The 23,460-nt window shown below is 51.0% G+C and overlaps 10 protein-coding genes across 10 annotated transcripts, besides 5 other annotated features; 6 read left to right on the plus strand and 4 right to left on the minus strand.

Moving 5' to 3' along the window:
- Nucleotides 1-757: 757 nt before the first annotated feature.
- ACLA_091860 (ER lumen protein-retaining receptor) lies at nt 758-1,892 on the plus strand (the record flags this gene model as incomplete). The annotated part of the gene is made up of 3 exons (XM_001272913.1): nt 758-857; nt 929-1,206; nt 1,320-1,892. 3 exons carry the CDS (start codon nt 758-760, stop codon nt 1,890-1,892), a joined length of 951 nt encoding a protein of 316 aa, XP_001272914.1.
- Nucleotides 1,893-2,630: 738 nt separating this feature from the next.
- Nucleotides 2,631-2,661: a microsatellite.
- Nucleotides 2,634-2,660: a microsatellite.
- An 887-nt stretch (nt 2,662-3,548) lies between the features above and the next one.
- Nucleotides 3,549-3,586: a microsatellite.
- Nucleotides 3,587-4,479: 893 nt separating this feature from the next.
- Nucleotides 4,480-5,701, plus strand: ACLA_091870 (uncharacterized protein; the record flags this gene model as incomplete). The annotated part of the gene is made up of 4 exons (XM_001272914.1): nt 4,480-4,605; nt 4,677-5,330; nt 5,398-5,463; nt 5,525-5,701. The coding sequence occupies 4 exons, from the start codon at nt 4,480-4,482 to the stop codon at nt 5,699-5,701; spliced, it is 1,023 nt and encodes a 340-aa protein (XP_001272915.1).
- Nucleotides 5,702-7,021: 1,320 nt separating this feature from the next.
- ACLA_091880 (putative translation factor pelota) lies at nt 7,022-8,375 on the minus strand (the record flags this gene model as incomplete). Its single annotated transcript, XM_001272915.1, has 3 exons — nt 7,022-7,681; nt 7,744-8,238; nt 8,298-8,375. 3 exons carry the CDS (start codon nt 8,373-8,375, stop codon nt 7,022-7,024), a joined length of 1,233 nt encoding a protein of 410 aa, XP_001272916.1.
- A 788-nt stretch (nt 8,376-9,163) lies between these two features.
- ACLA_091890 (aldo/keto reductase family protein) lies at nt 9,164-10,336 on the plus strand (the record flags this gene model as incomplete). The annotated part of the gene is made up of 5 exons (XM_001272916.1): nt 9,164-9,235; nt 9,351-9,443; nt 9,507-9,688; nt 9,746-10,118; nt 10,181-10,336. 5 exons carry the CDS (start codon nt 9,164-9,166, stop codon nt 10,334-10,336), a joined length of 876 nt encoding a protein of 291 aa, XP_001272917.1.
- A 408-nt stretch (nt 10,337-10,744) lies between these two features.
- Nucleotides 10,745-11,545, plus strand: ACLA_091900 (uncharacterized protein; the record flags this gene model as incomplete). Its single annotated transcript, XM_001272917.1, has 1 exon — nt 10,745-11,545. One exon carries the CDS (start codon nt 10,745-10,747, stop codon nt 11,543-11,545), a length of 801 nt encoding a protein of 266 aa, XP_001272918.1.
- Nucleotides 11,546-12,218: 673 nt separating this feature from the next.
- On the plus strand, nt 12,219-13,113 carry ACLA_091910 (alpha/beta fold hydrolase; the record flags this gene model as incomplete). Its single annotated transcript, XM_001272918.1, has 2 exons — nt 12,219-12,651; nt 12,752-13,113. 2 exons carry the CDS (start codon nt 12,219-12,221, stop codon nt 13,111-13,113), a joined length of 795 nt encoding a protein of 264 aa, XP_001272919.1.
- Nucleotides 12,657-12,697: a microsatellite.
- Nucleotides 12,657-12,702: a microsatellite.
- A 735-nt stretch (nt 13,114-13,848) lies between the features above and the next one.
- On the minus strand, nt 13,849-14,974 carry ACLA_091920 (tRNA 2'-phosphotransferase; the record flags this gene model as incomplete). The annotated part of the gene is made up of 2 exons (XM_001272919.1): nt 13,849-14,757; nt 14,828-14,974. 2 exons carry the CDS (start codon nt 14,972-14,974, stop codon nt 13,849-13,851), a joined length of 1,056 nt encoding a protein of 351 aa, XP_001272920.1.
- A 712-nt stretch (nt 14,975-15,686) lies between these two features.
- On the minus strand, nt 15,687-18,753 carry ACLA_091930 (uncharacterized protein; the record flags this gene model as incomplete). Its single annotated transcript, XM_001272920.1, has 4 exons — nt 15,687-16,963; nt 17,019-17,111; nt 17,163-18,113; nt 18,207-18,753. 4 exons carry the CDS (start codon nt 18,751-18,753, stop codon nt 15,687-15,689), a joined length of 2,868 nt encoding a protein of 955 aa, XP_001272921.1.
- Nucleotides 18,754-19,274: 521 nt separating this feature from the next.
- Nucleotides 19,275-20,301, plus strand: ACLA_091940 (Efg1 domain-containing protein; the record flags this gene model as incomplete). Its single annotated transcript, XM_001272921.1, has 2 exons — nt 19,275-19,581; nt 19,661-20,301. The coding sequence occupies 2 exons, from the start codon at nt 19,275-19,277 to the stop codon at nt 20,299-20,301; spliced, it is 948 nt and encodes a 315-aa protein (XP_001272922.1).
- Nucleotides 20,302-20,883: 582 nt separating this feature from the next.
- On the minus strand, nt 20,884-23,184 carry ACLA_091950 (F-box domain protein; the record flags this gene model as incomplete). The annotated part of the gene is made up of 2 exons (XM_001272922.1): nt 20,884-20,970; nt 21,031-23,184. 2 exons carry the CDS (start codon nt 23,182-23,184, stop codon nt 20,884-20,886), a joined length of 2,241 nt encoding a protein of 746 aa, XP_001272923.1.
- Between the last annotated feature and the right edge of the window lie 276 nt (nt 23,185-23,460).

Below are 23,460 nucleotides of genomic sequence, written 5' to 3' on the forward strand. Positions count from 1 at the left end.
GAGCATATGGCCCACGCATATACGGAGTACTGCTTGAGCTCTCTTGATAGAGTTCTATAAGCGTGTTTCGGGGTCTTGCAGTATAGCAAGTTCAAAATTATGGCATGATCCTTGCTCGCCTGTCATCCATCCCAGATATCTCGACATAAAAGGTCGGCAAACGAAGCATCTCCAACTTCGGAGACTCGTGACGCCAAGACTATGCCAGACACAAAAGGGTCGACGTCATGGAAGCTGCTCACGTGACTCCAACATACGCTTGCCCTACGCTCTACGGAGTAAGGTGGACGGACTTATTTGGGGTAAGATGGGTGGAGCTCCGTAGTGAGGAGAAGCCGAGATAACAACAGCTCCCAACAGTCACAGCCATATCTCATCTCTATCCATCTCCCTCATGTCAACGATACTGATCGTTCTCGTTGCTTGGAGAGTCTTTATTTGATCCTTTTGCTTTCCTGACCCATCATCGTCTCTTAGACCAGCACTTTCGCCATCTAGCTGTCTAAAGCAAGTCGAGTTGCAACCACAACAAGCCTTATCTGGCCTCGGTCTTTCCTGAGGAGTCGTCAATCGCGAGATCCCTAGAAACCCAAAGACTGCAATCTCTACCAGCCCCGACTATACAAGTTTCCTCCACCGAGTCTGCGAGGCAATTTTCAGAAAGTCATAGCCAGACAGTGTCTCACCAGGCCTTTTCACCGCCCCTTCCATCGGTTCACAAATCGAGCAACTGGAAACTTGGAGGAATCATTGCAACATGAAGGAAATGAATGTTTTTCGCGTGCTAGCGGACCTGTCCCATATCTCATCGAAATGCATACTGATGTGGGCGATCCATCGCAACAAGAGCGCGGAAGGTATGTGCACGCACACTTACTGCCTGGTGGATACGAGAAGAACGTGCTGAAACCTCAATTCTCCACGACAGGTGTCTCCCTACTTACGCAAATGCTTTATGCTGCTGTTTTTGTTACCCGATACCTTGACATCTTCCGATTTGTAAACTATCTTGTTTTCTTCAAGCTCTTCTACATACTGTCATCCTTCTACATCATCTTCTTGATGATGAAAGTCTATCCGCGGACCCGCGAGAGAGAGCGGGCATGGAAGATGGCCCTTGGCTCCGTTGTCACAGCCATTGTTCTAGCGCCTATTGTGACTCCTATCTTCTACAAGGACAATTTTGCCAGACATTGGTTTACTGAGGTGAGTTGAGCACCCATGAAGAGGGCACTTTTGCTACGGGGCTAAATGGGTTCATCATGCAGACAATGTGGTCATTCTCGATCATTCTGGAATCCGTATGCGTGCTCCCACAGCTCCTCCTATTGCGCCAGACAACTGTTCCCACGGTTATCGACTCATACTACCTGCTCACTCTGGGTTCATATCGCGCATTCTACATCCTCAACTGGCTTGTGCGTGGGTTTGGCTCTGAACATCACTGGGATCCAGTCGCGATGATTTTTGGTATCATTCAGACTGCTTTCTACGCCGACTTCGCTTGGGTGTATTATTCCCGCCAACGCGTTAAGCTTCGAAATGGTGGCGTGGTGGATTCCGAAGACTATGGCAAAAGCTGGCTTGTAAACAAAGTGTTCACTATCCGGCGGCGTCGAGAGAGCCTGGACGAGGAGCAGAACCTCCACACAGAAGGGGTGGAAGGCAACGGAGGAGCTGGTACGGAGAGGCCCAGCAACAACCGCTGGGGTGCTCGAGGCATTTCCATCTCAGCTGACGACACTTTGGACGAGTACAATCGGCGCACTCCCCATGACGAGGGCAACGAGGGTATGGAGGGATTCCTGGAGGATGAGGATGACAACCTTGATCATCAAACGAACGAGCAAAGCCCACTGCATATAGCACCCACTAGGCCCAATCATGACTGATGCCGTTTCCCGATGATGGCATTAGCTATATATAGAAGTGCTTGTTGCTGGTGGCATGCTTTCCCGTGTTTTTAGTCTTTTCCTTCCCTCTGAGTGGTCAATTCTGGAATGCGAATCATGTTTTGGAATTATGATGTATGATGGTTTGAGGCGCAATCGTCGATCAATGCCATGTTATCAACCTGTTAGCCTTGTTTGCCCTCTTAGACTGTTGGTCATGATGAGATCCACGAGAATCATGCGGATATTTCAGTTTTGGCTCTTGGTTTAAAGTAGTGGGGTGATCCACGATAGCCGAGCAAGCCAGTCATAGTGACAAGCTACTATTTGATAGATCAAAACTTGAAACAAGGTCAAAACGGCATCCCGTGTTTCAGAAGTACTCTGAGCCATTGCTGCGCCTGGCCATAGCCACGAAAAGAAGGGTCCGGATGGACTATGATGCCGCAGTCAACCGAATCAACCCACAAGAAACGAATCATATCCGTGTTCCTGACAGGGAATGGCGTCTGAAACCGTCAAACGGAGAGTGGGAAAAAAACGCCTGACGAGGTCAACACGCCAACGTCAAACTGTTCGTCTCCGGAACAAATGCTTCAGAAGACGAAGTCCCTCGAATCTTAATCGGATTAACGCCAGTCTTGGCGCAGCTTACCGAAAATCCTGTAAGCTCACGTGGAGACAGTCTAAATTGGCTACTGTGAAGATGATTTTTGAACAAAGACAAGACAAAACGAGAAGAAAAAAAAAAAAAAAAAAAAAAAAAAAACTGGGAGAACACCTGGGTATCGAAGTGACCACGATTACGGATGTCTGATCAAAATAATGGGTATCGGCATCCAGCTCAGCTGAGTCGAACAGGGTCTCTTTCCAAAGGGGCCATCCTTCATTATTTGAACAAACGGTTCGTGCTCTCTAAGCGCCAGCGCCATCCCGGATCTACGGCCGACTGGAAAGCGACGGCCCCAAAGTCAAAACAGATACAGAAGTGGACGTTCTCTGGCGCGTATTCAGCATGATTTCTGTGGGACACGTGGTGCAGGATGCTGAGAAGGGACATCATGGCTCATGCTGATGCACCAGAATCGGCGGAAATAAATGATGGAAAACCTGCCATGCAGATTTCAGCGTCTTTGTTCGCAGCTGCTAGCTATGCAACCAAGACGGCTAGTGCTGCGCGATCCTCTGGAGGTGGATGTCACTGGACTGAGGCTGCTAGTCAGGCTCTGCTTAAAATCTCACCTCAGGCTCATTAATATCAGTACTAACTATTTTAGCTTGCTCAGACCAGGCGTCTAACAATCGTCTGAGTCTCTGAGAGCCTACAGGAGGCCTTTAATCTTCCGGGATGTGCAGCCGCAATTACGAACAAGCGCTTAATGGCCCGCTATCCGGTACCCTTGTCTAGGACACTGGGTCCATGTCATAGACCTGTGGCCCTTGGATGGAGCTCTTCGAGTCTTTCTTTCCTCTAGAGTTTGGTCAAGTCCATCCGTTTCCGAGCTATTATTTCGATCGGTGATTTTCTGGTCATTTACCTGTTCCATTCGGCTACGCTGAGCAGTCAACTCCGCTCCTTGTTCTCTCCCGTCTAGGCTCAGTAGTAATAATAGCGGCTAGTAGGCAAGGGTGTCTGCCTGACTTTCTGGGAAAGCATTTTCTTTCTTTTTTTTTCTTTCTTTGTTTTTTTTTTTCGTCCCTTAAGCGATGACACCCTTTGCGGGCTTTCAAGAGAGACGTCCGTTTCCCATACCACCCCACCTAGCTAGCTCACATCTTGACTTTTGACGTCTTTAGCGCTAACCCCTTTACCATCATTTGACCCCTAAGATCGAGCAACAGGCCGCTAAGCAACCCGATGCCATTCAAAAGTCATTCCGCGGGTTCCCAGTTCCCACCCCTGGAAGATCCGGAGTGCTGGGACTTCATGGGAGCTGCCTTGCCATCGAGAAGGGTGGGCCATGGGAATTTCTCCCCAAGGTCTGCGCCCCGGCAGTTTGGGGGCTGGAAATCTTTCTGCCCATGTCATCGCGAGGAGATGAGAATTGCTTCCCTTTTGTGAATAATCCGGACCCCATCTCTGGTATAGCCAGGCGCTTAAATGCAGAACCATCGTCGTGTCTACGCCTCTTGTTACGAGCGTTTTTGTGCGGCACAGTGATAGTCGGCGGTATCTCCCATGCTTTCTGGAGCTCTCTCGACCTGTTGAGCGAACAGCTTCGTGAATCTGGGCATGCCTTGTGAGGCAGTTCAACTTTTCTTCGATCATCCTCACTGACGTATATGAACCTGGAAGAGACTTCTTTTGGAAGGCCTCCTCGTCTTTGAACCCATCTTATATCCCTTCTTGCGAAGAATGAAATAATCTCTGTATCGAAGCGCATCATCTGCATCCATCTCGTGGGATCTTATATACTTGCTCTCGCCCCGACTTGGCCATTCTTCCTTCCTCTTGCCGCCGACACCTTTTTGTTCCCCCTGATACTCGTTTCAACAAGTGTTTCATCTTCTCCTGCCATCTACCAATCCATTCGCTCTCTTCCTGATCCAGGCGCGTGCCAAAATTGTCCTCCTATCGGCTCGCGCTATGTATCCCCAGACACCTTCCGAGTATGCTGGCCAGATGCAGTATGGGCAGGTCACTCCCGGAGCTGGAGATGGGATTGACGAGTACTATGAGAATTTGCCTCCCCAGTGGACAGGAGTTGAAACCGTAGGTCTATGAATACTCAAAGAAACTCTGCAGGGTGATCAGCTCACTGACCAACCGTTCGCCTTCCTTAGTCTCCCTACGCAGCTGTCCACAATCCTTACACCACTACATCTACCTATCCGTCCGCTGCCATTTTAACCCCGATCAGTCTTCCAGACAGCTCCTTCGTGCATGCAAGACCCAGTCCAGTTCTCAGCCATCATTCTCAAGATTACCAGTACAACATATCCGAGTCTGTTGCGCAGCATGGACTTGGCATCACCGCTCCCTTCCCAAACGACTTCCCGCGAACTGTAACCGCTGGAATTGGACACACCATAGATGATTATGACTTTGGACATCCCGAAGCCGGGCTGTCGCCCCAACCGCCAGCAGCGAAAAGAGTCCGCAGAGGCAGTTCAAAACCTGCTGGCCCTGCCCGTGAAACTCCAGTGTCGATATTGCCGCACCCAGAAGGACTCCAGCGACTAGAGCAAGAACGACGGCAAGGGTACATTGATCCCCATCCCCAGCAGCGGCCTCGCGCTCCCGGCCGAGGGCGGCGCGACCCACAAGCCGAAGAAGAAGATGCCTTTGTCAAGGGCCTGCGCGAACAGAACCTAGCATGGAAAGTCATCCGAGAGATGTTCCGCAACAGGTTCAATAAAGATGCGTCAGAAGCACGCCTGCAGATGCGGATGCTGCGGCGGCGCAAAGAACGTCTAGCGCGGTGGGACGAAAATGATGTGAGTATGTGTGTCGTGTCTTTGCCCTACGATTGCCCCAAATTCATTGGTAACCGAAGTCCTCCAGATCCAGCTACTGATCACGGCTCGAGAACACTGGGAGCGTGAAAAGTATCGGTTCATAGCTGAAAAGGTGAGATTGCATCCATCGAATATGTTGAAATGGTCACTTGCTAACAATGCTACCCCCTTAGATGAAAGAGTTGGGTGCCAAAAGGACCTATACGGCACAGCAATGTGAAGCTCAACTACGAGACTTGGAGGCTGAAAATCGAGATCGCGTCAGTGCTCCAGTATCGCGAACACCTGACACCTCCCATTCTCGAAAACGATCCTGGCTGGACTTTTCTGGAGGAGGCGGCACGGCGTAGCTGTGCATGCATCCTCCTTTCTCTCCCTTTCTTTTTGGCCCTTTTTTGTTCTTCTTCGGCCTTCAATCTTGTAGTCCAAACGCACTTTGCTTTGGACTCGTGGTGAGCGAGTTACTCTGTGGCATTTTCTGGTTAGCAGGGTATGGCGCATTGCATTTACAACTACATCTACATAACCTCCGCGGGTTTATTGTCTATAACTCACGATTATTCTTGGACATATATATTTACCTTGAGACGAATTATCGAATCATGCGAAGAAGATTGGCAGGCATCCCACGGTCGTGGATACGGTTCAATAACAATACAATAATAATAAATTGACAACTCCCGCCTTGAACTCTTCTTCAACAACCATGCCGTAAGCCCGAAAAGGTCAATGAGTTCATATCATCGTCTCAATTCTCAACTCATCAAGCCAAAGCATACCCGCAATTTACGGCCCCGGAAGGCAGTAGTGCAATAGCCGCCCTGGCTACGGCCGTTACAACGGCACAGCAGCCAATCCACGCCCTCCTCCAGATCTCAAAGGATCACTTCTGACTACAGTATTGCCAGTATTATTACCGAAATCCCATTCTCGCTGAAGGAAGAAATCATGAATCGACGCATTCCTTATTCGTAGCGGATGACTTGATACGAATCCGGCCCCCAAGGGTGCACCTAGTCCGTTGCGGCCGAGAAAAGTTGAAAAGCAAATCAAAGAAACAGAAAAAAAAAGAACAGGTGGAATGTAAGTATTCATTTTGTATGATGTATCTTGTTGTTTAACGCATGCATCATGCACCTGCACCTTGGCAGGCTGGAATCGGGACCCTGCGCTCCATTCAGGATGCGGCGTAGGCGCCTGCCACGCTGGATCTGCTGCGGAGCCCCGTGGGAAGGAGTGGTGACTGGTGAGCCGTGCTCAGGTTTCAGACTTTGCGGCTACGGGAGAGAGGGTGTGGAGGGGCCTAAGGATGCATGATGCGGTATTACTTTGGCCTTTATCTGTGAGCGTGAGATAGATACTAGATAGATAGTCTACTATGCTATGCTACGTAACTACGTGGGTGGAGAAGAGGAGGTAGGTAGTGTGTGAACTTGTTTCCCCTTTGGGTACGATGCGCATATATGGTGGTTCTATTGCGGCTGTCTACACCAGGAATAAAGTGTAGTCGTTCCGGGTCCAGATGTCTGACGCCGGTATGGATAGATTGCGTTCTATTTGATCGTGTCGTTTATCGTGATCGTCATGGGTTTCCCCGCTCTCTCTCTCTCTATGGGCGTTGAAAGGAATGGGATGGATCGAGAATTCGGCTATACATGGCTCCGATTTGATCAACTGGCTTCGGCAGTCTCGTCTTCCGAATCCAAATCCTCCTCGATTATCGGAAAAGTACACAGGGCTGCAACCCCTCCTAATCCATCTAACCTCCTCCCACTCTCATGATCGGAGCTGAGTACACGAACTTCGCCTCCCTCAACGTCTCGGACTCGATCAACAAGAGACACCCAGCGCTTGCGCTCCGCCACGTCCTGTGACCGAAACAGGCGATTCGAGACAATGAGGACGCCGCCCCCGCGGCCCACAGCCCCTTGGTCAACTGCTGACTCGACCTCACGGGGTCCATAGGTTGCTCTATTCGTCTCCTTGCGCAGCTGCTCAAGGAAGTCGTCCATCAGCTTGGTTTCGCGGGCATATTTGGTATCCGCCAGCACCGTCTTCACGGCGGGTGATTGCAGGACTTCGGCGAGAGAATGCAAGTACCCCGAGGCTGAATGCACGACGACAAGGCTCGGCAAAAGTCGTTTGAGAGCGGGCGTAGTGGTCGAGGCAACGGATTGAATGTATTTCTGGAATCCAGCGGCGACGAATCCCGGCGATGCAAGAAGGACGGGCTTCACAGGCTCGTTGGTCGTCATTGACGTAGAGCTGGTGTTGAACTCCATCTGCCGCAAAAGAGTGTCCAATGTGACTTGGTAGAATTTCGACATTCCCTAGATTGCGTCAGTGGCTATGTTCATGTACACTCGCAGTATGAGGTAGAAATTGTATGTACCTTATCGTGATCTCCACCTCCACCGCCCTGACGTTTTCGCGGCACTGACATCTCAACCTTTTGCTTCAAGATGGTCTGGAACTGCCCAATGAAGCAAATATGGGCTAACCCTTCTTGCATAACGACCGCGACAGCTTCAGCCCTCCGGTTGCCGCTCTCGTCCACCGCATCCTTCAGCATCTGCACCGCGATGCTATCCCATCCCACTCCCTCTCCATCCTGGCCGATTTCCTTCTCCAAGGTGAAATTGCGGTTTAACTCTAGATCCAACGTATGATGCTGCCCAATCTTTGTGTGCGGTGTCTCGTTCACAATCTGTCCTCCCACATGCAACTGAGAGGTCTGCGGGTCGAAGTCGAGGCTTTTCACGCGGATCTCGAGCGTCAAATGGACTCGCGATGAACTTGTAGTGCCGGAATCGTGGGTTGTTGTTACGCGACGGATAGCACTGGCACGAAGGAGATCACCAGGCCTGATTAGGTTGTATGCGTGCCACTGGAGGGAACCATAGTTGTCAGATAATGCGACGGATCGACTTGAAACAGGTTGAATACCATATCCTCTGGTTCTTCGGGGCACAGAGTGACTGTGCCAGAGCCACCATGCTCGATTTTGTTCTTGATCAAACGCATGGGGACTGTAGGTGGACTCCGTATATATGGTTGGTATAGCTCGTTATCCAAGGCGAAATTTAAGTTTGTTTTTTTCCAATAAATTCTCAGCAGTAGCTCCAACCAATAGAAACCAAGATAAATGCCGGTAGTATGGAGTATATATGCCTGTTATCACGAATAGCAGGGAGTGTCGAATTGTTCCAGTCCTTCAAGAGCTGTGGAGGGGGTGATCCAACATTTGATTTCAGGCAACGTCAAGGCCGCAAGGCAGATGCGGGACAGTTCCTGATTGAGACTGGCGCCTATGCTTATCGATAAGATGCTAGCCCTAAGCCCTATTAGCTTTATTGAGAGATGATATCATTTCTATCAGATCGACAGGTTAAGTATCAGACCGTTGATAGAGCGTTCGACTCACAGCTCCCAGCGGTTCTGAGTTGCTACACGCGGGTAACTTCCGGGTCTCCGTTCCAGAGAGCCGAGTTCACGTTCCCCAAACCCAGATCTCCTAGATAACTACCTGTTTCCTTTTCCGGCACCCGCCCCACGTTGATCCTCTCCACCGCGACACTATCACTCATCTGGAAGCTCGGGATGGAGAATTGGCCTTTAAGGAGGGGGCCGGGAGTGACTATGGTGAATCGACTCTCCGGTTCTCGATAGGCCCTGGATGACGGTCGACGATATAACCACGAATCGATCCGCAATCTGCACTCTGTGCCCCTGAGTCTGTTGCTACTGCGTCAGATCTATCTCGTAGCTTTCCTTCTTTCTATTACACCACCATTCGACGATACGTCGCCGTCATGGCTCCAACTTCCCTTCAGTCGACCTACAAGATGGTCTCGGGATATGAGATCCCGGTCATCGGCTTCGGTGTGAGTAACAACTCTCAATGGTATATTCTGAGACTACCAACCCATTCTAACAGGAGATTTGGGCGATAAGGTTTACAAGACGTGCGTCTCTTGCAAGTGATTCAGTGATTTACAGACACTTCGAATACTGACCTTGAATTGGCAACACAGACCACCGGAGATCACTGAGAAGGTGACTCTTAAAGCGCTGGAGACAGGATACCGCCATGTAGGTGCCTTGGGTTGCCGGAAGTTAACCGGGGCTAGTTGAATCTGATTCATCTTTTTTCAGATTGACAGCGCGAAATACTATGCCAACGAGAAGGAATGTGCAAAGGCCATGAAGAAGTCCGGAATCGACCGTTCCAAGATCTTCTACACCACCAAGGTTCCTGCCTCTTCCATATCCTATGAGAAGGCCAAGGAAGCTATCAAGGCCAGTGTAGAGGACGCTGATCTAGGATACATCGATCTGTAAGCGACCTGCCCGCGCTATTGGATGATCAATAAACTTGGCTGACTCTTGAACAGGGTGCTGCTCCATGCCCCTTACGGTGGCAGAGAGGGCCGCCTTGGTGCCTGGCGCGCCCTCGTGGAGGCACAGAAGGCTGGCCTCATTCGTTCCATCGGAGTTTCCAACTATGGCATTCATCATCTGGAGGAACTTGAGGAATATATCAACAGCAGTGATGTTGGGGGCCAAATTGCTGTGGGTCAATACGAGATTCATCCCTGGTGCGCTCGTGAAGACATTGTTGCTTGGTTGAAAAAGCGGGACATCATCGTTGAAGCCTATTCTCCTCTCGTTCAAGCCAAGCGTATGGACGAGCCAGTCTTACAGAATTTGGCCAAGAAACACAACAAGACGCCGGCTCAGATTTTGGTTCGATGGAGTTTGCAGAAGGTATTATGATAGGCACATTTCCTCTCCATAACTATGCTCTTGACTAACCTTGCTCTGGATAGGGCTATGTCCCGCTTCCCAAGTCGGTGACCGATTCCCGCATCGTCGAGAACACGCAGGTTTTTGATTTTGAGCTATCCCAGGAGGACATGCAGAGCTTGAACACTGGTATCTATGCACCTGTGTGTTGGGATCCTGCTAAAGATGCTCGCCTGTAAGTGATGGATATATATATCTTTGCGACATGTATATAGCTCGGAGTAGTGAAGCACTATGGCGCCTCATCCAAATAATGATAGCACTTAATGATTGATTTGCGAACAGTGTATATTGATGAAATCTGAATCGATGAATAATAATAAAGCAGCATTAGTTTCATGAGGCAAGGTAGGCATTATTCTTTGTTCCTGCTATCTGTAAACATGTGAATGTCATGCAATGGTCGGGACAACTTATCGCCGTCAGATAATGTCGACAAGAGCTCTCTGCAGTAACAATGAAACCGTTCATTCAATCAGTGGACACTGCAACGCTGGCGAGGCTACTAACTAAAGAAACCAAGAATTCAATGCTTCTATTAAGCCTTATCCGCTGCATGAATACTTGACACCGCTTTTGCTTCAAACATGCCCGATCAACCGCGGCGCATTACCCTGGAAAAATCCCGGACAGTGCGCCGCCGGTATCAACGCAGCAACAAGCGATTCCAATTTACAGCCTCGCAGATCGAGCGCATCGAACGCGAAGAAGAACGCGAGAGTCGAGCCAAGAAACTCCGAGAGAAGGAAAAGAAACGCCTAGCTAACAAGAAAAAGAGGGCAGAGAAGGAAGCGAAAGAACGCGAAGAACGAAGACGACACGGTCTACCTGATCCCCATGTCCTCGCTATTCCGGCTAGCCAGCCGTTACTATCTAGGTTCCTCAAAAAGCCCGAGTCGGTCGCGGACAAGCCGGAGACAGGAAGTGAGGATTGCGAGGATACAGAGTCGGCGAGTGAGGGGAGCATCGCGACCGAGATCGACGAGGATCTGCTATCATGTTTAGACGAAGCTACGTTTGACAACCAGATGATCTCTGCGGCGTCTGAGATGGGGGCTGGAAAAGGCCCGACGGAAATCAGCGATCCTCAAGATGTTGTAGGTCAAGCACCCAAAAGAGACGACGATGAGTTCTCGGAATGCTCGATTTTTTACGACGAAGAGATCATGAAAGAAACGGAAACGATTGCACGCATCCTCGAAACACCTAGAAATCAGGAGGATACTGATCGACTGATGAAACCACCGTGCAAACCTGTATTGCCAATGGGAGAATCATTCCAAGACGATACTGCAGTACTCCTCGAAGAATTTGGTCATGAACTTGATACGGATGAGGAGTTTGAACAGGAATTAATTCGCTTGGATTCCGTGGGAGCAATTGCTTGAATCCCGACCTCCTACACGTTTAGCAGAGGGATTGGATACATCGTGTGGTTGGATAGCGCCGTCTGTTCTGCACATAGGCATACGAAACTCGCAAATTCATTTTTGGATGTACGATTGCCGTTCTTAGAGCATCTAGATGCACACATACCCGTTGATCCGACCCGACGGACTGTTTGACCAGCAGCGTTCGGATCGCGATCCTCCAGTTCGGCACGGACGGTGATAAGCTGAGTTGCGAGTTGACCCCGCTGTGATAATGGGATCCGACGGAATCATTGCAAGACTGCGAAAGTCACAAGCAGAGCTCACACAAGCAGAAAATATTGGATAGCGATAAAGATCTCTAGTTTCGTGCTCCATTGTTATGCGCGGTGGAGTATCATATTCATAGCAGAAAAACCCCCGAGTTGTTTGGACTGGAGGGAAACCGAAGCCGAAGAAGAGAACAACAACGCGACATTGACGTCAACGCAAGATAGCAAACGCGATCACGATAGCGTGTCGGCTCGTTTGGTTTTGAGCTTCTTGGAGGTACCCGATTGCTGTCTATGCCCCGCTTTCAATACTATTTGATCATAGCGGGATTCTTCATACTCTGTACTCTCCTTCTCTGTATCGCCATTCAGCCACTCCAACGCAACCTCTGTTATCCTCATCGCTCCGAGTCCGCAAGATGCCGTATCTCGAAGTACACGACCGTCATATCTGCTATGCGGATTCTCATCCCCAGGGAGCTCCCAAGGATGGTGAGACCTTTGTCTTCATTCACGGGCTTGGTTCTTCACAAAATTATTACTTCCCTATCCTCGACCACCTGACTCCCAGCCATCGCTGCATCACCCTCGACACCTACGGCTCCGCTCGCTCCACCTATACTGGGTTGCCCATCTCCATTGCTTCCATTGCTGCAGACGTGGTCGGGGTGCTGGACTCGCTGAACATCCCCAAGGCCGTCGTAGTCGGCCACTCCATGGGCGGTTTGACAGTTAATTTACTCGGCGCACAATATAGCGATCGCATCAGGGGTGTAGTCGCCATCGGCCCGACCCACCCCTCAGAGGCTATAGCCACGACGATGAGCAAAAGGAGCGAGACAGTGCTCGAGGGTATGTTTCTTTCTTTCTTTCTTTCTTTTTTTTTTTTTCTTCTTTCTCTCTAAGTTCCCTCCACACAACCCCCCAACAAACTAACAACAGCATCACACAGCCGGAATGGAACCCATGTCAAATACTATCCCCAACGCCGCGACGGGCTCGCAGACCTCTCCGCTCGCCAAATCGTTCATCCGAGAACTCCTCCTCGGCCAGAACCCCAAGGGCTACGCGGCACTATGCCAGGCTGTCGCCAACTCACCTGTCGTCGACTACTCGACCATCACGGTGCCGTTTTTGCTCATCGCTGGCGAGGAGGATAAGTCTGCTCCGCTGGATAGCTGCAAATATATATTTGATCGCGTGTCGAGCGAGAAGAAGAAGATGGAAGTGTTGCCTAAGGTGGGCCATTGGCATTGTATTGAAGCGCCGGATCAGGTGGGCAAGACGATTGTGGATTTTGTCGGGTCTTGGTGATGGAACACTATCTCTAGAAATAGTGAAGTAATTACAGGCCGGAAAACCACTTCTCTCGCAGGGGTATGGAGCTATTGGGACAGTAGCATTGACTCGGTAGTGTCTCAATTCGACGGCGAGATCGAATTTTCGGAAGAAGCGTACAAGCCTTTGTCGAGCCCTGAAGACAAGACTAGATCTTAGATAGCAATAGACCTGCATCAGCGAGAGCAGAATTGAAGTCGCGAGAGATAATCGGCTTATATTTCAATCACATCTACATCCACCGAGTCTTCTGTTCCGGAAGACAATGCCAATAATGGGCCCCCGGACTGGTTGGAGACCACCCCGCAATTGGATGGCATTTGGTGAACTCGGGCCGGATCACTGGTAGCTTTGAGATCATCTTGATTTATCAGGAATGGTAATCGGAAGCAGTCCAGGCAATCTTTCATTCATCCATACTCTGCTGTTCTTCGTGCGTTCAGATGGTCGAGAGACCGTATGACTATTTGATTTTTCGACGATCCGACTTCCCCGCAGACTTCGGATATCGGATAGTGTCTAGCTGCTGATTGGTTGAATGGAATCTCCCCGCATAATCAGCTGACAGCGGAATAGTGCATACCTTAGTCAGCAGCAGCATAATGAGCACTGAATTATGCTGCATACATTTTACAGAGAATAACAGATCATAGCGTTGGTGATGCAATAGGAGTATGGTTTCGCAAGCAGATATCGAGCCTACTACTATCATCATCCTCTCGTTCTCCCATCTCTCCCGCCTTTCGGTCCTGTCCGTGGCCCCTTGGGGTTGCCCTTCTGGACCAATTCCAACGGCAGCTCCTGGACCTTCTCCCCATGCTCCCAAAGCTTCCCCAGCCCACATTTTCTCTCCACCACGACATCGAAGAACTCCAATGGAACAATCTTCTGCGCCGTTCCATCCCCTGCATCCTTGCCGTCCCCTAGAGCCACCCCTTCACTCAGGATAACCCCGTTCTCACTGCGCCAGAACGGACATCCGGCAGCCAGCGCCTTCTTGATGTCAATGTAAACCAAAACCTGCGCATCCCGTCTCATCCCCGAGATCACCCGTCCATCGTTCAGACCCCCCGGCGGCGCCGCCGTATGCGACATCCCATCCACATGCTTCGGTAGCACGGATTCCAGCGGCGGCCCCGTCGCGAAATGCACCTGGTTCCGTCCCATGCACCTCAGCCCGCCCGAGTTGAGGATAGCCGGCCACGCGGCATGGTATGTGCCGTGCACCACGGTCTCAGGTAACTTGAACTCATCCTCGAGCGTCAGCTTTTCCAGGAACGCCGCGGCCTCCACGCTCTTGATGCTGTGTCCCTGCGTCGCGCGGATCAGGAAATGCGACGGGTCGGTATCCTCGACTGCGAGCGCGGCCGCCGTCGCGGTCTCCTCGTCTGCGCTGGTGGTCGGGACCTGGGAGCTGCCCATGGAGCTTGGTTCGGTTTCGCTGGCTGTGGCTGCTTCTGTGTCTTGCGCTGAGGATGGCGTCGTGGCGTCGTCCGTCGTAGAACTGGCTTTTGCAGAGGGGATGTGTAGTAGTGCGAAGCGTTTCTTGTCGGACGAGGCCACTGCGTGAATGATTTCGGCGAACGTCACCTTAAGCGATTTGAGTTTCTTCCATGCCAACTGATTCGAACGGTAAGTGTTTAGCATCGCCTTTGTTGTATGTATGTTCTGGTTTGAGGGCGCGCCGTACCACGTCCGCCATGTTGGCATACCCCTGAGAATCCAGTTTCAACCCTTCCTTCTCGGCCGCATGGCGCAACAGTAGACTCAATGCTTTGGAAATAGACACTTCGCGGCTTTGGTTGCCTCCCCTTCCGCGGCGTTGATTTTGCGACATGCTGAGTTCCGCAAGCGGGGTTACGAGGGGCACGAAGGGACGATGAAAGGTTCGAAGACCGGCGGATAAGGGTAGTAGTGATCGAGGTAGTATTGTGTTGCTTTTAAGCTGTCATGCAGAGCTGTCAGAGGATAATCATGCAGATGGATTCGCGGCTGGGCTTGTGGAATGACTCAGTGTGAATCAACGGTGACTGGGCGAGTCTATTCATGAATCATCTTACCTCACTCCAGTTCAACCGGACTGATAGACAGACGGCTATGCAAAATCAATAGACATTAGAATTACGGTCACGGAAGAGACAATTTCAGCCTCACATATAACATTCAGTTCAAAGTTAAGACCGATGAGATACAGAGTGGGGGAAGCCGAGGAAAAAATTAATTTGACATCATCGGTTGGCAATGATAAGAGAACTAGTCTACCTCTACTGTCTAGAGGTCGCACTCGAGTCGGGAAGTGCAATCATTGCTATACTTCATTTACAAAGAGCATAGGAGCATAGTACTACAGAGTATTTTATGTGAGTCCAAAAAAATAGGATTAAGATAAAGAAGTAATGTCCATTAGTTGAAAAGAAGGCCAATAACCTCATGCCTTGTCCTGAAATGGGTATCAGAAGTAACAGAAATCCCTCCCCTCATGTGGTACAACAGCACCACTAAAAAACAAACAAAATGGAATGGTCCCTTCGATAAAATAACGAGCAATATTACCGGTCACAAATGCAACTGCATTCTGCGACAGGGCACACCTTGTGTTTGGCGAACCATTCTCGAGCATGGTGTGCGTGGAAGCCATGATTGCAGTTAATACAGAAGACGACAAATCTGCGCATGACCTCGGTCTCGGTAGATTTGCGTTGCTCTTGGCCCACATCGGCTGCGATACACGCCCTGGACATCGGGTCTGGGGAGCCTAGCCAGAGTGTGCAGACGCCACAGCGAGGCATAGGTCGTCCGCAGCGGGGGCACACCATGCCGGACATGACGGCTGTTCCCAGAGGATTGCCTGCAGTTGGATGTACCACTTCGCCCGCCGTAGATGGAGAAACATGAGAGGATGCGTCATGTTGTGTCAGAGGTTTGGTACAGTAGTTGCAAGTCAAGCTGACTTGTTGTCGAGGAGGCTGGATCAATCTGCGCCCGTCCCAGGCGAAGGCAAATTTGCGTGAGCCGACATCAAACCGCGCTCTTTCCAGCTGAAGTTTCCACGAATTCATCTGCCAGCGGTAGGTTTCGCGCCATGCCTCGTAGCGAGCCCTGCCTGGGCCATCGCTGATGAATCGCGGCACAGTGTGGCTCATGACCAGGACCGGCGTCTGGACATCATTGAATTTGTTAATATACGATTGGAAGAGATCTAAAGCGGAGTAGCCGAGCCCTGTGAGAACAATTCCCTCGATATCCCCTTGCCGGACTACTTCAGCGGTAATTGCGGTCAGGTATTCGGTGAGTTCCTCGTCCGGAAGCCAATGCAAAGCAACCTCAACCCGGTATTTTAGGGGGAGGGTTGTCTCCTGAATAACTGATTTCCAATCCCCTTTACTGACAAGAGCCAGTATAGCCCGCGCGTAGGGATCCACGAGTTCTTTCGCGATCTCCGCGCATGTCTCTTCCCAATCTGAATCAGCCTCCCCTTTGGCCGCACCTGCGATCGCCATAGCAAGTAGTTTATGCGCTTGAGTAGATTCGTGACTGCGCAATGCTAGATAAGCCAGCTTGGATTCATCCTGGAAGACAGCCAGTGCGGCTGCTTTAGTATGCTGATTATCCGCGGACAGTGTCTTCACAAGTTCCTCCAATTCACGGTGGGACTGCGCTGCACCACAGAGACGCAGGCAAAGTCGGCGATGTTCTGGAAAAGATGTTTGACAGCCTTTCATTTCAGGTAGATGTAATTGCTCCCGGACGAGCTCGATGATGCTTTCGCTAAGTGATGAGGAGTCGGCGTTGTTTGCACCGACGCGTCGACTGTCAAGATTCCGACCTTCAAGAGTTCAGCAACCCTGTCAATGAAGGAATCGGAAAAAGAAGAGGCTCACCTAGGTCATTGTTCCAGATATCATACACTCCAAGATAATTGAAGTCCAGACCATTCCTAATCATTGTAGAACCTGATGAATCGGAACGTGCACCTACGTATCACAGTCAACACAGCTCTGCAGGGCTCAGAAGAAATAGCTTACGCTGAACCCAGCTCCAAAGACCCTGAAGATCAGGGTCGTCTGCTAGGATTCGCTTGTTCCGCGCTTCATCAAACAGGTATCCTTCTTTGCAGCGTAGTCTATTGACTGTCAATAGCGCCAGCGCCTCGTCGGCAGCCAATGGCTGGCCAAGAGTGCCCAGGGATAAGTCTCGCTCCCGAACTTCACGGCTGGAAAGATTATTCTGCGCGTCTAAAGTGGAGAGGTTGCGCTCGCGGATGCGTTCAACAACTTCTGAGATACTCGAGTGGTCGCCAGAAACAGGGCGCAACTGTGTAAAGTCCGCGTGATCCTCAGAGCTACCCCGAATGAGAACACCTTGAGAAGACAGCCGCACAGGTGGAGAAGGAGGCTGTACCGTAACCAAGCTAATCTGCCCATCTCCAGCCAAGGTTACTGCCGTCGGTTCATTGGAAGTGCTCATATTTAGGAAATCAAATGCCACGACCCTATCAGACTCTTTGCAGCCTCGCGTAGGATGATTGAAGGGACTGATAACATCGCGAATAGATTTTGTGTAGATCTGTTCAGGGTAGTTACTCATAGAGCCTTGCCCGAGAGTCTCATCCATAGATGAGAGGTGCTCTTCGGACAGATATTCCTTGGCGATGTCGAATGTCTTGAAGCTGCCAGTGTTTGTAAGTGCACCCAGACATCCTCTCTTTGTCCTTGAAAATCGTAGACTCCACAGCGTAGATTTAGGGCCGAGGACGTTCTTGAATTCAAGTGCCGGACCTGCCTGACTAGTCTCAAGTGCAGTCGCTGCACCCACCGTGGATGCAGTAAACCGAGATCCGATCCGCCGATCCCATATGCATATGGTAGGGTCATTAGTCGAATAACCGGAAGCGATGTAATTTTCATCAAGCCAGTCGATAGCCAGATTATGGACAGATCGTGTGGCAAATTGTAGAGATGGATTTCCCGGGCCCTCTAGCAGAGACCGTCAGTATCGCAACCCACGAAGAGCACAGCCCTGTCGCGAAAAGACCGGGGGAGGGGGGGGGAGCTGGGGGGAAGGATTACCTCTCAGATCATAAATCCGAACATACTGGCCTTTCACACCGGTCACCAGGGTATCGGGTTGATCTCTAAAGAACTTGATACTCGTGATGGGCTCCGAGCTTGCTAATTTCCGCAGTGGCTCGATATAACCCTTGGAGCCCTTGAAGACCAGTCGCTGATTAACATCCCAAATATTCAAGCAAAAGTCGTTGCGCACACGGTCCAGCCCCGCCGCCAACAGACCATGCGTGCTGAATGCGACAGCATTGCAATAGCGCTGGTGCCGGATGGGGAACGAGAACGACTCCGGGTTCTCGCTGCTCATGCGCAAGATGGTCGCGTCTCCCGAGGATTGGCCCACGGCGACCAGGGACTCGTCCATGGGAGACCAATCGAAGGCGCGGAACGCGGGCACCTTGGTATGCGCCGACAGCACCTCATGTTCTAGGTTGCGGCCGTCAAATGCAGTCACCCTGCACAGGCGGAATGCCTTCCCTGTCACGTCCACGGAGAGAAAGCGCTGCTCCGCCGTGGTGGAGGATGGCGACCAGCGAATGGCTGTCTCCATCGCGGCGCTGCGTTGTTGTTGTTAGGCTGTGTGTCGCGAATAAGACTGATCACCTGGTTGGAACCTTCTCGGGTATGGAGTATTGATCTGCTGCGTCAAACAACAAGCAGCCAACGCCCATCCTAGATGTCCAGCTTGCAAAGCAAAGCCGACTGGAGTCAGGCGCTGAGACGCATAGTAGCAATTAGAACTTGTCACTAGCTAGAATCGATGTAAGACGGACGCCTTTCCATCTACTCTGTAAGCCAACCCGTACCGCAAATATCACACTCGAAGGAAGCGAAGCGATTCACAATCGCTAAGCGCGTCATTGCATCCAGCCCGCTTCTGATTGGCCGCTGCTTTTATCTGGGGATCGCTGTCGGCCCGACCGATGATCCGCCAATATTTTATCGCTGCTTGCATTTTTTCCGATATCGAATCTCCGTTAACGAGGTGATCAGAAAATAAATAACATTTGACCTCCCCCCCCCCCTCCCCCCATTTGTACAATAATCTGCCCTATTTCACCATTATACACAATGCCCAGAGAATTCGACCCCCGAGCAGCCAGCAAACGGAAACACGGCGACACCTCGGAAGACTTCGCACCGGCCAAGAAGAAGAAGATTCTTCCCCCCAAACATGAGCACAACCACCCTTCCGTGAACGAGCTGAAGAAGCGCATCCGCGACGTCAAGCGCCTGCTCAACCGCGTGGATCTCCCCGCCGACGCGCGCATTATCCAGGAGCGTGCGCTCGCAGGGTACGAGAAGGATCTCGAAGATGAGCTAGCGAGACGCAATCGGTCGCAGATGATCAAGAAGTATCACTTTGTTCGGTTCCTGGGTATGCAGCATCCTTTCCTTGCACTTGTGGGATATTGTGGTGGGTATAAGTGCTAACATAGCCAAATTCTTTGGTGTAGACCGCAAAGCCGCAACAAAGGACCTCAACCGCCTCCTGCGCCGCGAAAAGGAAATCTCCAAGTCCGACGCCGACTCCGCGACCAAAGACGGAAAGCTGGCTGCGCTGGCGAAGGAAATCCACGTCGCCCGCGTGAACCAGAACTACACGATTTATTACCCGCTCACGCAGAAGTACATCGCGCTCTACGCCGAGAAGAAGCAGAAGAAGGACAAGAAGGGTCCCACCGCGTCCTCGGACAACCAGAGCCAGTCGGACTCGGATGGGGGTGCGGGTGCGGGTAGCAAACTCATTTTTAGTACTACGGGCGTGAGGCCGCCCATGTGGCAGGTTGTGGAGAAGTGTATGGAAGAAGGGACTTTGGATCTTCTCCGTGAGGGCAAGTTGGATGCGCAGATTGGAGGAGCTGATTCGCCAGCTCCGGAATCGAAAGCGAAAGTCACAGATGATGCTGGGAAGGTCCGCAATCAGGATACGGTTTCGAAAAAGAGCAGCGGAAAGTCTAGGGAAGCGGACGCATCGAAGTCCAAACAAGACAAGAAGTCGAAACGGGCTCCTGCGAAGGAGGATGCATACCGGGATGCCAAAAATAATGATAACGACGATGGTGACGAAAGTGATGGAGGCTTCTTCGAAATATGAGCCGCCGGATTTGTGGTTGAGTTTGAGCATTTCACTGCTGAGTTGTTTAGCGTTGGCCCATTGTGCTTTTTCCCCATCATCTATACCATAGATCATTCCTACCATTGTATATCTTTTATACCATACCCGAGTCAATATCTACATTCAAAAGACTTGCAAATGTGTTGAGTGCGAGGTGGTTGCATATCGGCTCTAATCATCTAAGCCCTCTGGGGAGGCTCGGTTTTGTATTCCGCAAAGAATGACTAAAACAAAATGGCTGATAACAAACAGATTCAATCGAACAGACTCCTAATCACCATGTCCCTCTAAGTAGCTGAAAAAGGTCTTGACCGAAAATGCACCACGATGACTCCAGACCCCAAACCAAGGCTAGGGAAGACAAAAGAAAGATGAGTAATCAAATCATGTATGATCAATGAATCAGATGAGAAATTTGCGCGTGTCAGTCCAGGACGCTGATTTAATGGTTCCTCAAAGGCGCGAAGATTATCCGCGGCGCACCAGACTGCAGCGGCTCCATGTCACAACATATGTCGAGTGTCGAAAGAAAAAGTTATGGCCTTCCAGTATGACCAGCATTTATGCTGCGTGCGTTTTCGACATTCGTTTGAAAACGGAAGACATCGCATCAGGATAAGTGTAGGGTTTCCAGAACCGCGATGATACCTGCATATGTAGTAAATTGAAAGAAATAATCACCAAATGCTGCGCTGCCTTTCACATCACGCTGCATCCGCCACTATGCGCTCTTCTGCGCCTGCCTCCCAGCACAGAGATGCCATATGTATCTTCGTCATCGTCCGCATTGTATAGCCTCTCGGCCTCACGAGCTCGGCGACGTCTGCGCCGGGCACCGGCACCACCCACGCCTGCTTCTTCGGTTGCCATCATGTAGTCTGCCCACTTCCTGTCGAGTCTGTTTGCAGCAGCGAGGTCTCCGCGCAATACTCGCTTGTTGTGTTCATCCACCGTCATTTGCCAGCCGTAAAAGCATTTGAGGTGAATTATTTCGTTGGGGTATATTGAAGGCGGTGGCGGTGGGGTGATCGAGGAAGGAATCATGGTTGGTGAGTCTGGCGACTCGCTCTCATCAATCTGCTGCATCACCATCGGCTTAGCGGAGTTGACCCTGCGAGAGCGCGGGAGATATGCATTGCTCGAGAGCACCTCCTTGACTCCCGCCCAAGTAACATTGGCACAGTCGAAAACCACTAAGCGCAAGCCAATCTGCGGTAGATTTTCATCATAGCCTCGCTTCCGCACGCGGAAACTGGCCTCCATCAGAGTGAGATCTGACACTCGAGTGTTGTCCATCTCAACAGAGCGGAGGGATGAGCAGGTCTTCATGACCTGAAGCATTCCAAGATCTCCCAAGCTCTCGCAATAGCTAATGTTAAGATGCTGAAGGCGCTCGGCACAGGGAGAGTTGGCAAGCTCCACGAGACTGTTATTGGTAAGCCGCTCCAGATCTTCAAGCTCCAGATGAGTCAACAAGGGAGTGGTGCGGATGACATGAATGACAGCAGCATCGCTCAATTCGGGACACTGAGATAGCTGCAAACCCTCGAGTTCGGGGACATTGTGTGCGAGACTCTTCACTCCAACGTCGGTGAGCTCGGTGCATTGATGTAGATCTAGGTGTTTGAGGCGCCGAGGAGGGACAATGGGTCGATCCGTCAGCAAGTCTATCTCCGGATCGACGCCGTGAATGAGAAGCTTGAGGCTGTCATCCGTCAAATCGGTGCGACTCACAATCAATCGCTCCAAGGTGTTTTTCTTGAACAATTCGACCATAAACTCCTCGTCATCAAAGCCATGTATCTCGCTGACCCGAAGGTCCTTCAGTTTTGGGCAAGCCTGAACAACCCTCTTGAGTCCACCGGTAGTGACACCAGCGCACCATGACACATTCAGAGTCTCGAGCTGAGGGCACGCTTGAGCGATGATTTTCATAGCTGAATTGGTCACAGTAGGTAAACCGGACACATTGATGACCTCAAGACGGGGGTTTCGTAGGAGGAAACAATGCATCGAGGTTTTGTCGATGCGACATCCTTCGAGGGAGAAGTTGACGACGTTGCGACACAAGTCTGTAATGCGTTCGCCCTCGCTGGCCCACTTATCTCGAAGTTGAATGCAGCCTCTGAGGCTCAGGTCACGAACAAATGGGCCACCAGATGTAATGATCTTTACAAGACTATCACTAGGGATCTCGCGATAATAGTCTGTGGTGTCGATACACGACCACAGTTGTCCATCGTAGCACATCTTGTTCCAAGCCTTGGACACGATGGAACAGCGAATGATCTCTTTCGGGCTCAGGTGGCGGAAGATGTTCATTTGGATCTCATTAGGCATGCCGCCCCAGAAGTCGAAGGTTGGCTTGGGTGCTGGGGTAGCAACGCTCTCTTCGGCTGTGTCCTTTTCCAATGGTGATCCACGGGATCCCGGCCGCAGTTCGGTCGGCAAAGGGATCGTCTTCGTGTTGGAACCGTTTGGAGAATCGCTCCCAACCAGCCGTATCCGAGCGTTTCCATCGTGGTACTCCCCCGGTGACGCCGGAGTTACCGGACGGACACCCAAGCCCCCATAGAGCTGCGACGAACTTCCATTGCCGAGACAGGGGTTGTATGCTGACTGGCCAAGCGAGACGCAAGACAGAGAGGCCTTCCCATCTCGACGATACCCGGCGGAGGCTGATCGATTGCGTCTGGTTAAGCTGGGACTGGACGACATGCGCTGGAGATTTTGCAGTAACTTGTGTCGCCCCTTGAGTTTTGGAGGGCGCTCTAGAGGGATCTGGCCCGTCGACGACGTTGGGCTCACGGGGGAGATGGCCTCAGGCGAGGGCGCAATCTCATCGGGAAATGTGGTAGCCATGTTAGCAGCTTATGATATCGCAATATGAGCGCACTCGTCGAAGGGTGAAAGGTATCGCACGGGCGTCCCGGATGTAAATAGAAGAAGCCCAACAACCGAGACAGAAAGATGAACACGATGTTCAAACAGGCCAATTCGCAAATTTGACGTCAAACAGACGCGGATTCCCGCAAGACTGGCCTAGAAACTCATAGTGAGAATAGAGACCATTCCGCAACTATACGCGAAGGCTAAGAACCCAGCAATATCACACCCAACCGATGGCGCAGGCTCGAA

The sequence above is a fragment of the Aspergillus clavatus genome, genomic scaffold (genome assembly GCF_000002715.2).
Source record: "Aspergillus clavatus NRRL 1 1099423829798 genomic scaffold, whole genome shotgun sequence".
In the NCBI taxonomy this organism is placed as follows: Eukaryota; Fungi; Ascomycota; class Eurotiomycetes; order Eurotiales; family Aspergillaceae; genus Aspergillus; species Aspergillus clavatus.